This window comes from Brachycentrus maculatus, unplaced genomic scaffold (assembly GCF_059751285.1).
Source record: "Brachycentrus maculatus isolate JH-2025_06_01 unplaced genomic scaffold, ASM5975128v1 h1tg000058l, whole genome shotgun sequence".
NCBI classification, from domain to species: Eukaryota; Metazoa; Arthropoda; class Insecta; order Trichoptera; family Brachycentridae; genus Brachycentrus; species Brachycentrus maculatus.
Genome location: NW_028280812.1, coordinates 635669 through 647203, shown reverse-complemented (window position 1 = coordinate 647203; position 11535 = coordinate 635669). Strand labels below are relative to the sequence as shown.

Genomic DNA, 11535 nt, shown 5'->3' with positions numbered 1-11535 from the left:
ATAGTTAAATTCCGTGTAGTTCGGCAGTCCGGTTTTTTCAAATAAAATCAGTCACAGAAGAAATAAAACTTGGAAATCAAGTTATCAATTTTTGTAAAGAGTAATATTATACAACCTGCCCCGAAAATATACATGGACCCGTTAGGGTTACACAATGCCGCGCGCCGTCAGGTTGGTAACGAGACATACTTGCCAGCTAGTCAAAAGAAAAGAAAAATATTAATATTATGAAAAGTGATTATAGTTGCCATCTGAAGGAAAAAAAATAAAATTAATTTACTCTTTCCTGCGCTGTGTTTTTTGTGTTTTTACTGTCAGTTTTGCCGATATATACACAGATTTTTTGCGCAAAATCTCAATTACAAGTTTCATTTATGGATTTCGATATATCGCGGTTGTATGTGAGCGAACGCCGATACATGTTGTAACCGAAATCGATAGTTTTCATCGCCAAACAAAGGTAAGCTTCCTTCCCCGAAGACCTAACCTAATGTTTTCGTAAAGTGGCGTCCTAAAGCGTCTGTCATAATCGGCGCGAATTTAAGTTTTCACTCGATATTTCGAGTATCGGCGTCGTATTTTTCGTAATAATAAGATTCGCACGACTGCCGAACCTTCGCTATATTTTGTGTGGGCTTATTTCAGCGAAGCGCGCACCATGAACAACTACGAGGACAGAACCATGAACCACAAGCGCGTGAGGATGGACGGCGAGGGAGGAGCCGGCGTGGTGCAAGGCAACGGGATGCCTCTAAATTACATGGGTGAGTAGTCGCGGCCGAAATTTCCGATTCTCCGATTCTCCGATCAGTGTCAGTAATAACCGAGTTTCCTTCGCTTTCTGTCGGCTTCCACCAGATCACTTACACAAAGTTGTCGGCCATTTTCCCGCAGACAACGGGCATCAGGTGTACGGGGGCGCCGCGGGAGCGTACGGCGCGGCCAGCGCGGCCTACTACGGCGGCGAGTGGAGCGAGGGGTACGGCTCGCGACTGCCCTACGCGCCCCCCGCCCACCAGCCCTACCAGCAGCCGCCTTTCCTGCAGCACCAGCAGCACTTGCACATGGGCTACGAGCCGCAGCGCCACCACGCGCTGCTGGCGCCGCACCACGCGCCCGCGCCGCCCAAGTGGGCGCCCCCGCCGCACTCGGCGCCCGCGCCCGGCCCCGCCGAGCCCGAGCCGCGCGCCGTCAAGGCGGAGCCCGCGCCGCCCGAGGTGGAGCGCGCCGAGCCCGACGAGCCCAAGATCAAGATCAAGACGGACCTGTTCAAGGAGGAGGGCGTCGCCAGACCGGTCGTCGCCGCGCCGCCCGCCGCCCCTGCCGCCGCTCCCGCCGCGCCCGCCGCGCCGCCGGCCCTCGTCGCTGAGCCGCCCGAGCGAGAGCCCGAGGAGAGCGCGGCGGGTCCCGCGCAGGCGGTGGCGCCGGCGCCCGCGCCCGCCGCGCCCCTCGCCCCGGCGCACCCGCCGGACAGCGCCGCCGCCTCCCCCCCCGCGCCGGAGACTAAACCTATACTCGGGTATGTCGCAACACTATCGCTATACTCGCAACACTCCAACAGGTATTCAGCCGCATGGACCACTTGACGGAAATCCGAAGACTCTGGTTTGAGCAGGTCAGGGGAACAAGTGGTTTATTTTCCCTGTGGTAAAAAATGTTAAAACTCAAATGATAGTGGTTTTTTGGTTTGTAAAAAAATATCAAGTTCGAGCACTTTTTGCCTTAACACACTTCGGGCGAGAAAGGTATTTCTACCCGTTCGGTCAATTGATGCTTAACCGATGTTGAAACCTTAAAAATTGAATTATCCGATGTTTTATATGAATATTTTATATCCCAATCTCTTTGTTAAGATCTTAACTACATGTACAAAATTATCAAACGCTATGCGAGTCTTATTTTTATATTAATTTTTTTAATAATTGAACCACAATGACACGACACTGACATTGTAAATTAAGTTGAATTACAAATAATATTTAGTTTTCGGTAAGTTATTTAATAGCTTGGATATGCTGAGTATAAGTAGGAATTTTTATTAAAATATTTTTGAAGATATAGCGATTTAAAATAAATTAGGGAAATTCACATGGGGCCCTTACTTTCACCCGTCGCCAGTGGTCCGCCGGCGTAAAAAATAACCGCGTGAAATGTGTTAGCCAATTTTATTAAAATTTCAAATTAAAAGATCCTTCAACAGATAGTACTTATTGTATGGGACAATTACGCTTTAACCTGAAAATAATTGAGTTTTCATTTTTGAAACTCGTAGTTCCTCAGGACTCCAAAGTCACCACCCACTCCGCTTCTCGCTCTCGCTCGCTCTCTCGCTTCGCTCTCGACGGCCTTAAATATGTCCCTGATTAGGGTTTTCTTTAATTCTTGTCAAAATGATTAAAATGATTATTAGAAGAATATTAGTGGTAAAAATATTTTTTATTAAATTAACTACAAAATGGAATTAAGATCATTTTAATTCATCATAGATTCTGAAATATGAGTAAAAAAGTTTTTTATGTATTAATTTTAAATCAAACACAGATTTTTTGAGTCTACTAAGTTGTATTTTATTAAACAAAAACACATAAAAAATGTATATTGTGACAATTGTTTCACCTTGTTAGGGCATTATCAAACGTAAACGTTAAATAAAGTAAAAAAGTTGCTTGTTAAAAAAAATCCCATATACTCAATTTATAGGAAAACCACCGAAAATGTGATAAAAGTATCTAGGAGTGTATTAATTTGATACATTTACCTTAAATCATTGTTGTAGGATTATTTGTTCCCGAGTTGCTCAGCCTAAATTCTTCCTATAAATAAAAAGCTATACAACAATCATTTCATAGCTTTTTATTTAGATTTATATCCGTCAACAACCTCTTTTAGTTAATTTATTATTAGATTAAAACCAATATTTTTAGCTTTTCCACTTTTTTATTTGACCAGCGACCGGGTTTCGTCGTTACCGACATCATCATGATGTCGGTAACGACGAAACCCGGTCGCTGGTCAAATAAAAAAGTGGAAAAGCTAAAAATATTGGTTTTAATCTAATAATAAATTAAAAATGCAATTCCATCACGAAGTGTCAGTGGATAATATAACTCTTTTAGTTATTTTTTTGTATTTCTATCGCAATCTAAAACTGGCTTTGCTATATTTAGATATATACTTTTTTACATTTTATTTTGAGTACATATTATGTTATATAATAATAATTAAATAAATAAATTAGAAAATTAGTTTTCAGATTTTCTGCTACTGTAACTTTACATTAGCAGAAAATCTATGTATGTTCCACTCTCCTATATCAAGTGGAACATTCGTTGTTTTTTTTTGTCCAAATTGATGGAAATATTTAAGGAAATAACAAATGAAAAACAGCAGTATTATTTCAATTGTAAAAATGTTTTGTCACCGAGAATTGTAGTAATGCGGGGCAGAATATTTGACATTCAAAATGGTATAATAAAAAAGAAGATGTCCTCTGGCTCATGGGGAAAGTGCTATTTCGACTTGCAGGCCGGCGGCAGAGAGTGCGCGGGTGGAGGGGGGAGCGGCGGTTGCGACGCACACGCCGGCGCCCAGCGAAGGCAAGAAGCGCGGGCGGCCCAAGGGCTCCACCAACAAGCCCAAGCCCCCCGAGCTGCAGGGCAAGGCGGCGGCGAGCGGCGCCGGGCGCGGACAGGTGGGGCGCCCGCGCGGATCCGCACACAGCGGAGGCTTCATGAGGCCTTTCAAGAGAGATTTCTCCGGAATCCGCTTCAGAAGGTAAACCCGCACTCTCAAATTTATCCCCGAATATTATCGTCGCAAAAGCGTCGACTGACGGATGGATATTTGCAGGAGATGGAGCGACGACGAGCTGGAGCCGGTCCACATTCCCAACGAGGTGTATTTCGGAGACGTGCCGGTGCCCATGGAGGTGCTGTACAATTATTACGACGCCAACACGGAGCGGGACAAGCTGCAGCAGCAGAACAAAGCGGCCGGCAACGTGACGCTCGTGTATTCCTCCTCCGACAGCTCGAGCGACGACTCCTCCGACAGTGACTCGTCGGAGAGCGAAGGCGGCGCGGAGGGCGCGCCGGGCGGTGGCGCCGCGGACCAGCGGCGGCGGCCCGGGCGCCCGCGCGGCTCCAAGACCGTGAACCGGCGCTCGGACGGGCCGCGCACGCCCTCCGTGCACTCGGGCGACAAGCCGGCCGGCGTGACGGACATGAAGCGCTTCCTCAAGGCGGCGGGCGTGGCGTACGACTACGCGCAACTCGTGGAGGGCTGCAGCTCCAACAAGGAGCGCGTGGGCCGGCTGCTGGGCCTGCTGCGCGACAAGGGGCTGCAGGGCGAGCCGACGCTGGAAGCGTGTCGCGCGCTGTACAGCGGGCCTGCGCCGCGTCGCCGCGGGCCCAAGCCCGGCTCCAAGCGCGGGCCGCGTAAGTCGCGCGCGTCGCCCGCGCCGGCCTCCGAAGAGGAGGAGGAGGAGGACGCCAAACGTGAGTATACACCCTTCCCGGCCGCTCGTGCGGGTTTCTCTCGAGTCTCTCTCGGACCCTCCTCTCATGTCTCTCCCTTTCTGCGCAGCCCCCAAGCCGGCAGCGGAGAGCAAGGCGGCGAGCGACGCGAGGCGGGTGACGCGCGGCCAGACGTCGGGGAAGCCTCGCCAGCGCATCGTCATCTCGTCGGACGAGGAGGACGCGCACACGCCGCTCAGCAAGCTGCGCTCGCTCCGCTAGGCGCCGCCGGAGACACTCCCGTGGAGTTTCGTTTCCTTCTCTTTCTAGTTGTCGGAGTTTGGCCCCTTCTTCCCCTCGGAAGCTTATGTAAATTTTCCCGTGCATTTGTAAAAAGCGTCGCGTCGTCGTTTTAGGTGACCCGTTACCGTGACCTCCTGCCGGCCGGATCCGACCAGAGGAATAAAACGCAGCTATTTTTGCGCCAACGAGAGCTAAATTTAATGTAAATCGTTAACTAGATGATACTTTCGGATACGCGTTCCTATTGAAATTTTGATGAGACGTTTGTGCCGCGATACGCATCGCGCCAGTCGCTGAATCATTTCTGATATTCACTAACCCTATTGGGGGCTTTATTTAGCTCGAATTGTGAAGTTTTTGACGATTGTCTGAATCATTTTGGAGGAATATTTTTATATGTTTAATTTACGCTTTGGACAATCGTATTATTCGATACGATCGGATTTAATAATTTTGAAAAGCAATAATTTTAAAAAGCAATAATTTTTAGGAATGGATAGTAGGCGGCATGAGCGTAGGTTAGGTTAGTGGTGTAAATACAAGTACTGAAACGATGGCCTTTACAAAACGTGTCGCCGCAAGTGTCCCGAGAGCCGTCGGTAGATAGTTGTGTGGCTTATTCCGCTCGCCCGACACCCGCATCACTCTGTTAGCCGTAGACATAATATGTTATTCTTAAAGAAACGAAACACCATGTACATTGTATTAGTACTAGGGGAACCGATTAATGATCCGACGATCCGCAACCGGTCGCCGGCGTGGAACGGAAGCATAATATTTTACCTAGATTTAGTTCAACGAGTGTTTGATGTTCTGTTAGCATCCATATCAGAAACATGAATTTCACAAGTAAACCTTAGCGTAGGATTAATGATTATATACATATATACAAATCTATATATATATAAGAGTAATGGTTTCTGAAGAAATGAGAGTTATTTATAGATGATATTTTTTCTATATGATCCTTCTCTCATGCGTGCGAGAGAATCCTCGCACGAGACGGTCGCATGAGAACTTTATAAACATTAATTTATACTACATTCTTATGTAGGGGAAATTGCCATAAAATATTTGTGACTAGAAATTAAACAGATGTAACTTTATTAAGAGTAGGTCTATTTTAGTATCCACATTGTGTATAGACAGTCATCGCTTAGTGTATTTGTGATTCGGGATTTTATCGAGATAAATTTAATAAATATATGTTTTTGTATGCTGATCGAAAATCAACTTTTAATTATAAATTTTCTTTAAAAAAATATTGCATTGTATTATAATAATTATTGTAATTTTACACACACACTACATTGTTATTATTTATCCCTTCCCTCCCGAGTCCAACAGTAGACGGCCCTCCGCATCGCACACCCGCACTCGCCCGCTCGCGTAGCGCGTCTCCCTCGCTCCGTCCGCGTACACCACCTTCACCGTCCCGTCGGGGTACTCCCGTCTCTGGAACAAGACACGCGGATCAGATGGCGGCCCGCCGGATGATACTTGAAGCGCCCGGGAGCGTACGTACCTTGTGGTCGGGCGCGTGCACCTCCACCTGCCCGTTGGGGAAGCGGAGCGTGCGCTCGCCGGCGGCGCCGAGGCGCAGCAGCGTGCCGTCGGGGAAGCGCCACTCCTGGCCGGCCGCATCCGGCTCGCGCGCCCAGCGTACGGCCCCACCCGCCAGGCGCCCGGTCGCCGCGCCGTCGGCGTAGCGCCGCTCCTCGCGCCCGTCGGGGAAGCGCAGCAGCTGCGAGCCGTCCCGGTACGTGGTGTGGTGCGTGTCCACCTCCGCGTAATAGTACTCGATCGTGCCCTCCTTGTGATGCGTCTCCTTGATGTCGCCGTTGTAGTACACAAACTTGGAGTAAGATTTGTCAGCGGATACCACCTTTATATTTCCATTGCTGAACCTGATTTCCTTACTTCCGTCCGGTCGGTCTATCACAGTGTGATCTGCGGAATCTATACTCGGACAATGGTTCATCGCCACGGTCTCTCCACTCGACCCGAGAGCGGATTTGGAACAAAGTGTATCGCGTTCGGCATTAAACTTCTCGGCGTATATTTTTTCAATTAGATTATTTTCGTTTCGAATCATCATATCAGTTTTCATAATACTTTTCTTATTTATACTTCCGCAGTCAGCATTTTTGTTTGAATTCGGAATACTCGGTTCCGACATTATTTCCTGTACTTCCGGTAATTGATTGGATTTGGAATAATATTTAGGAAGAATATAATCTTGGCGAGAAAGGGAGTCGTCACTGCCCGAGTATAGTTGGTACCCGAGCTGTTCTTCCGTATCCCGCTTCTGTTCTTCATCTCTCTGACTGAAGAATTTAGCATAGTGCGAAGTCTTGCGTAGATTTGGTACACTTTTAGATCTCTGGAGAGAAACTTTGTGCTTGATAACGGTGGGCTTGGACAATTGTGTATTTTTAGTAAATAAATTAGACTTAACGTTCATTTCTTGTAAATTAGTCATTTTGTTATCAATGGTGAACTGTGCGAGAGATTTATTAATTTCAGCCAGGGTTTGAATATTGGATAATCTGCGAGATCTCGCGTTAGCATTGCGCATTCTAACGTTTTCCTTCTTCAACTTATCGGACTCCGCCTTGAGATCGGCATTGTCCTTTTCCAAATTCTTGAGTCGCGTCCTCAAGGACGCCTGAGCGGCTCCCGTTTTAGCTTCTCGAGCCTTCATATGTTCCTTTAGGTCGCATAATTCCTTTTTAAGGAAAGCTATTTCTTCATTTTCCTTTTTCACTGAATTTCCTTTATGTTCTTTAACATATCGATCATATAACTGCTTTTGTTTAGATAATTTCTCCTTTTCTTCTGTTAAATAATACTCCGAAACGACCTTGTCCTCGTTGAGTCTTCTTTCGGTTTCGGCTTTTTCTTTAAGAAATGCTTCCTTTTCAGTTTCCAATTCCTTCTTCATTCTGAGGAGTAATTCATTTTCCACCTTAAAAATATTAATCTCATTCTGCAGTTCTCTTAACCTCGTCTTCAGTAGCTCCGCTTTGGAAGAAAGATTATCATATTTCATATTTTTAACATCTCCAATATTACTTTCAGTAAGAGTTCTGTTCTCTTCTTTCCTACAGTCAACCGCTTTGTGACCGTCGTCACTTTCTTGACAGATCATTATTTTAATGACTTTTTCACTGGGAGGGTTAACTTTACGATCCTTTTCCAAGTTGCTCTTCTGGTCCTGATTAGGCGTAGATGTGGACATGCACTCGTTCAGTGGCAGTCTGCAAGTGGTCTCTGTGTCGGTGCTCTCACTATAGTCCTCCTCTCCGTCAGTGTCAGAAGTACTCCTAAGTACTGTAGATTCTCGACTACTGTTTAAATTTTCTATTGTTTTAATATCTGTCAAATCAGGTTTCAAACGAAGAACAGGCGGGAAGGATTGAAGATAGTTCTTGTTTACTTCGGGAGTGTCGGAGCCGAGAAGGCGAGCGATGCTGCCCACAGAACTACAACTAGAGTCGGCCGCTTTCTTCTCTAGGAGTTCAAACATGCGTTGCTCCGCCAACTCTTTATAAGACTCGAGAGCGGCGGATGAAGGGTTGGCGCACCAAGTATCTGAACTGTCATCCTGCTTCAACAATTCTCGGTAATGCTCCTGTTCCTCGACTAGAAGTGATGCCCAAGTTTTAGTATTCTTCCGCAGGGAAAGTTCGCAGTTTGGTTTTTTGACATTTTTATTGTCGAGGTTGTCGCAAGCCGGGGATTCATCGGGTAACGTTACCTCGCTCTCTACATTGGTAGTCTGGATTACTTTGTGCGCCGCGGTGGGGAGATGACGGAGCGCCGTGTCAGGTACGAGGAGTGCGGACTCCGGTGTTGAGATTTCGAGCAACGGTGTGGAAAAGTTTTTTTTAGGAAAAATTCTCTTTGGCTTCTTAGTTTTAAGGCCTATATCCCCGGGAGTCATATTAAATCTAACCATACCTTGACCTTTCTTCAAAAAAGTTTTGGGTTTTGTAACCTTTTTAATGTCTAATTTTTTTTTCGAAAGTAAAATGCCCGCATCATTATTTTTAATTTTATCTTCCAATAAAGTTTTAAAATCTCTACTGGGTGGTAATATCGGTACCTCGTCGAGTTTCTTTTCGAATCTCAGACCTTTCCCTATACAGTTAAATGAATTCGAGCCATGTGTGGGTTCGGGGAATGTCTCGAGCACTGAAACGCCTTCCACGACATTGGACAATCTGGAGAGTGACTTAGTGAACTTCTCATCTTCTGATAATAGACTGTCATCGTTAAGTGAATAAGAACATCTCTCTGTATTGTTCGTCGAGTCACTGCGGCGCGAGAGGTTAACTTTGTTATACAGTTCGGATTGTTGTGCAATTAGCTGTTCCTTCTGTGCCATTTGTTCCTGATGGAGGCGCTCTTCTTGTACTTTCTGCCATCGTCTTAGTTCATCGAGTCGCAAAAGTATTCTCCCAGGAGAAGACTCATCCATTTCTTATTAATGAATATCCAACGACAAGCAGTCTTCAGTTTGAAAAAGAAACAGTGTTAACAAGCATTTATAAATAACATTTTCAATCAGTTAATGAAAACGGTACTGTCTTTATTATTGCGAGAAATAAATAAGCATTTTAAGTTTTATGTCATAAAGAATTGGCGCCGATTCCAATACAACAGTATTACATAGAAGAAAAAATCGTATTTGGTACCCGCGGACCACAGATTAATTCCGTGGATCCAAAGACTATGTATCGAAGATTATATCCATAGACAATGAAAAAACGTACAGGTACTTATCTATTTAGTTAAAGTTAGGTACGGCACACTGCACTCTAGTATTTATATAGTCTGCATATCCAAAAGGGGGTTTTTCTCTTTCTAAAAAGAACACTGACTGCAGGTAAAATAAATAAAATGTTTTTTGGAATAAGGCAGTGCGATAACAACTGGACACCGGGTAGAACACTCTCGTAGGGAAAAATCCATAAATGAAAACCGTGCGGTGTATTTACTCATCTCAACTTTAAGAAATTGTTCTTTCACGTGGAGGCAACATTGTAGTTTTTTTCTCAAAGATGATTTTAACTACGCGATATGTTTTTTTCTCATAAATATACAAAAAGCTATTTAATGACACCTTAACCAATTTTAACCCTTTAGCTACCAAAATCAAATATATCAGCTTTCGGTACTCTAGCGAAAAATACCGGATCCGTCGCCATGATTTATAAAAGTATCAGATACATTTTGCACAGTATGTCAAGGATTCCTTCAGGGTTGTGCCAACAATTTCGGTTCATATTATTTTTTCAATAGGTTACATGTCAATATTTAGAATTAAATTGAACACAAAGTAGATTTTCTTCAAATGCAATAAATTGACATAAATATAATATACATAACTAAAAAAATCCTTAATTATTCATACCCCTACTCTATTCCTCTCAATACCGGACGTAATTTTCGAAGGTTATTTTTGTCGCGCCGAAGACGAAATTTAAAAACAGATTTGTTTCAATATTAGCACAGAATGTTTATAAATTATCACACACATTTTACTTTTAAGATATTTATGTTTAAATCGCGATATTTCAAGCATAGTAACCCCAAAATTTCTGGTAGCCAAGGATTAAAATGGCGATGGAAAAAATATTCACTTTTTGACAGGTTTATTAAGAAGCATTTGAGAAAAATAAATATGCGTATTTTTTTTAAATATTATTAATCGCCTATTATTTTGCCCAGTAAGTGTCCACACTTAAGATTAAAAATGTCAAGGGTTCTTACGGTAGACTACACCATTAATGTTGTAATTGTATTATGGATATGATTATAGTAATATTAACTTTCATTAATTTATTCGGTAGTCACTTTGTGGTAAAATCTATCCATTTTAATTTTTTTTTTTCTTAGTAAATACCACTTTTCCTTAAAATCAACTGTGACACGTGTTTCGATGCATTCCACATCATTTTCAATAATTCATACGGTGTTTGAAAATGATGCAGAATGCATCCAAACACATGTCACAGCAGATTTAATGAAATAGTGCTATTTGCCAAGTAAAACATTAATTAAAATAAAAGTAATATTAACTTATCAAAATTATTTATTTAGACTGTTTTTTTTTGTCACTGGAAGCATTTCAATATTTAATAAAAATATTTTCAGAAGACGCTATCATCTCCTCAGAGGCATTGGAAATCTGAATAGTAACATTACAAGATTTTCATTCAAACTCTTATCCGCACCCCAATGGTAAATAGCGCACTGCATCATATAAATGCAGTGTTATCTTGATCGTTAACACATGAAGGAAAGGTGATCAGCCCTCCGCTTCAGGTACCAGTCCAGGGTAATATGGAATAAATATTAGAGTGAAAAAATCACTTTTATTTATTTGACCTCCCTGGGAATCAAACCCGGGACCTCCAGAACGGTAGCCGAGCGTGCTGACCATTACACTACGGAGCGGACAACATTACAAGATAGTATATTCAAATTAAATTTGGCAAATTAAATCTACCAATATCCACCATTTCAATCTAAGGATTACATCTGTACACAAAGATTAATTTTTTAATGGCAAAAGAGGATTTGTATTTTTATAAATGTAAGCCAAAATCAATTTATGCGTTACAAATTAAGAAAATGTTTTATCAAGTGATTTATTTTTATTTTTATTAACAGCAATGACTTGCTACATATTCACTGTTGAGATATCAATAAAAATGTTGTGGTTTGAACAAAGCTCATTCAGATATGGAGAGAAGAAAACAAGGTAAAG

At 43.4% G+C, this 11535-nt stretch overlaps 2 protein-coding genes across 3 annotated transcripts; one reads left to right on the top strand and one right to left on the bottom strand.

Moving 5' to 3' along the window:
* The first annotated feature begins 224 nt into the window (after positions 1-224).
* On the top strand, positions 225-6062 carry LOC148311735 (uncharacterized). Of its 2 annotated transcripts, none has more exons than XM_088256163.1 (6): positions 225-460; positions 646-764; positions 859-1519; positions 3526-3774; positions 3850-4496; positions 4585-6062. In XM_088256163.1, exons 2-6 carry the CDS (start codon positions 659-661, stop codon positions 4734-4736), a joined length of 1815 nt encoding a protein of 604 aa, XP_088112289.1. In that variant the 5' UTR covers positions 225-460; positions 646-658; the 3' UTR covers positions 4737-6062. The 2 variants fall into 2 exon arrangements, with proteins under 2 accessions (XP_088112289.1, XP_088112290.1); XM_088256164.1 differs by having other exon boundaries at positions 319-460; positions 895-1519.
* Positions 5966-9438, bottom strand: LOC148311734 (uncharacterized). The gene is made up of 2 exons (XM_088256162.1): positions 6283-9438; positions 5966-6212 (listed from the first exon to the last, which is right to left on the bottom strand). Exons 1-2 carry the CDS (start codon positions 9238-9240, stop codon positions 6078-6080), a joined length of 3093 nt encoding a protein of 1030 aa, XP_088112288.1. The 5' UTR covers positions 9241-9438; the 3' UTR covers positions 5966-6077.
* Positions 9439-11535: the final 2097 nt, after the last annotated feature.

Excerpts from the sequence above, each read along its gene's own strand:
- LOC148311735 (XM_088256163.1), top strand. The coding sequence starts at position 659 with ATGAACAACTACGAGGACAGAACCATGAACCACAAGCGCGTGAGGATG. Across the intron at positions 1,520-3,525 it reads GAGACTAAACCTATACTCGG|GCCGGCGGCAGAGAGTGCGC; the intron begins GTATGTCGCAAC and ends TTCGACTTGCAG. Across the intron at positions 4,497-4,584 it reads GGAGGAGGAGGACGCCAAAC|CCCCCAAGCCGGCAGCGGAG; the intron begins GTGAGTATACAC and ends CTTTCTGCGCAG.
- LOC148311734 (XM_088256162.1), bottom strand. The coding sequence starts at position 9,240 with ATGGATGAGTCTTCTCCTGGGAGAATACTTTTGCGACTCGATGAACTA. Across the intron at positions 6,213-6,282 it reads TGCACGCGCCCGACCACAAG|AGACGGGAGTACCCCGACGG; the intron begins GTACGTACGCTC and ends GTCTTGTTCCAG.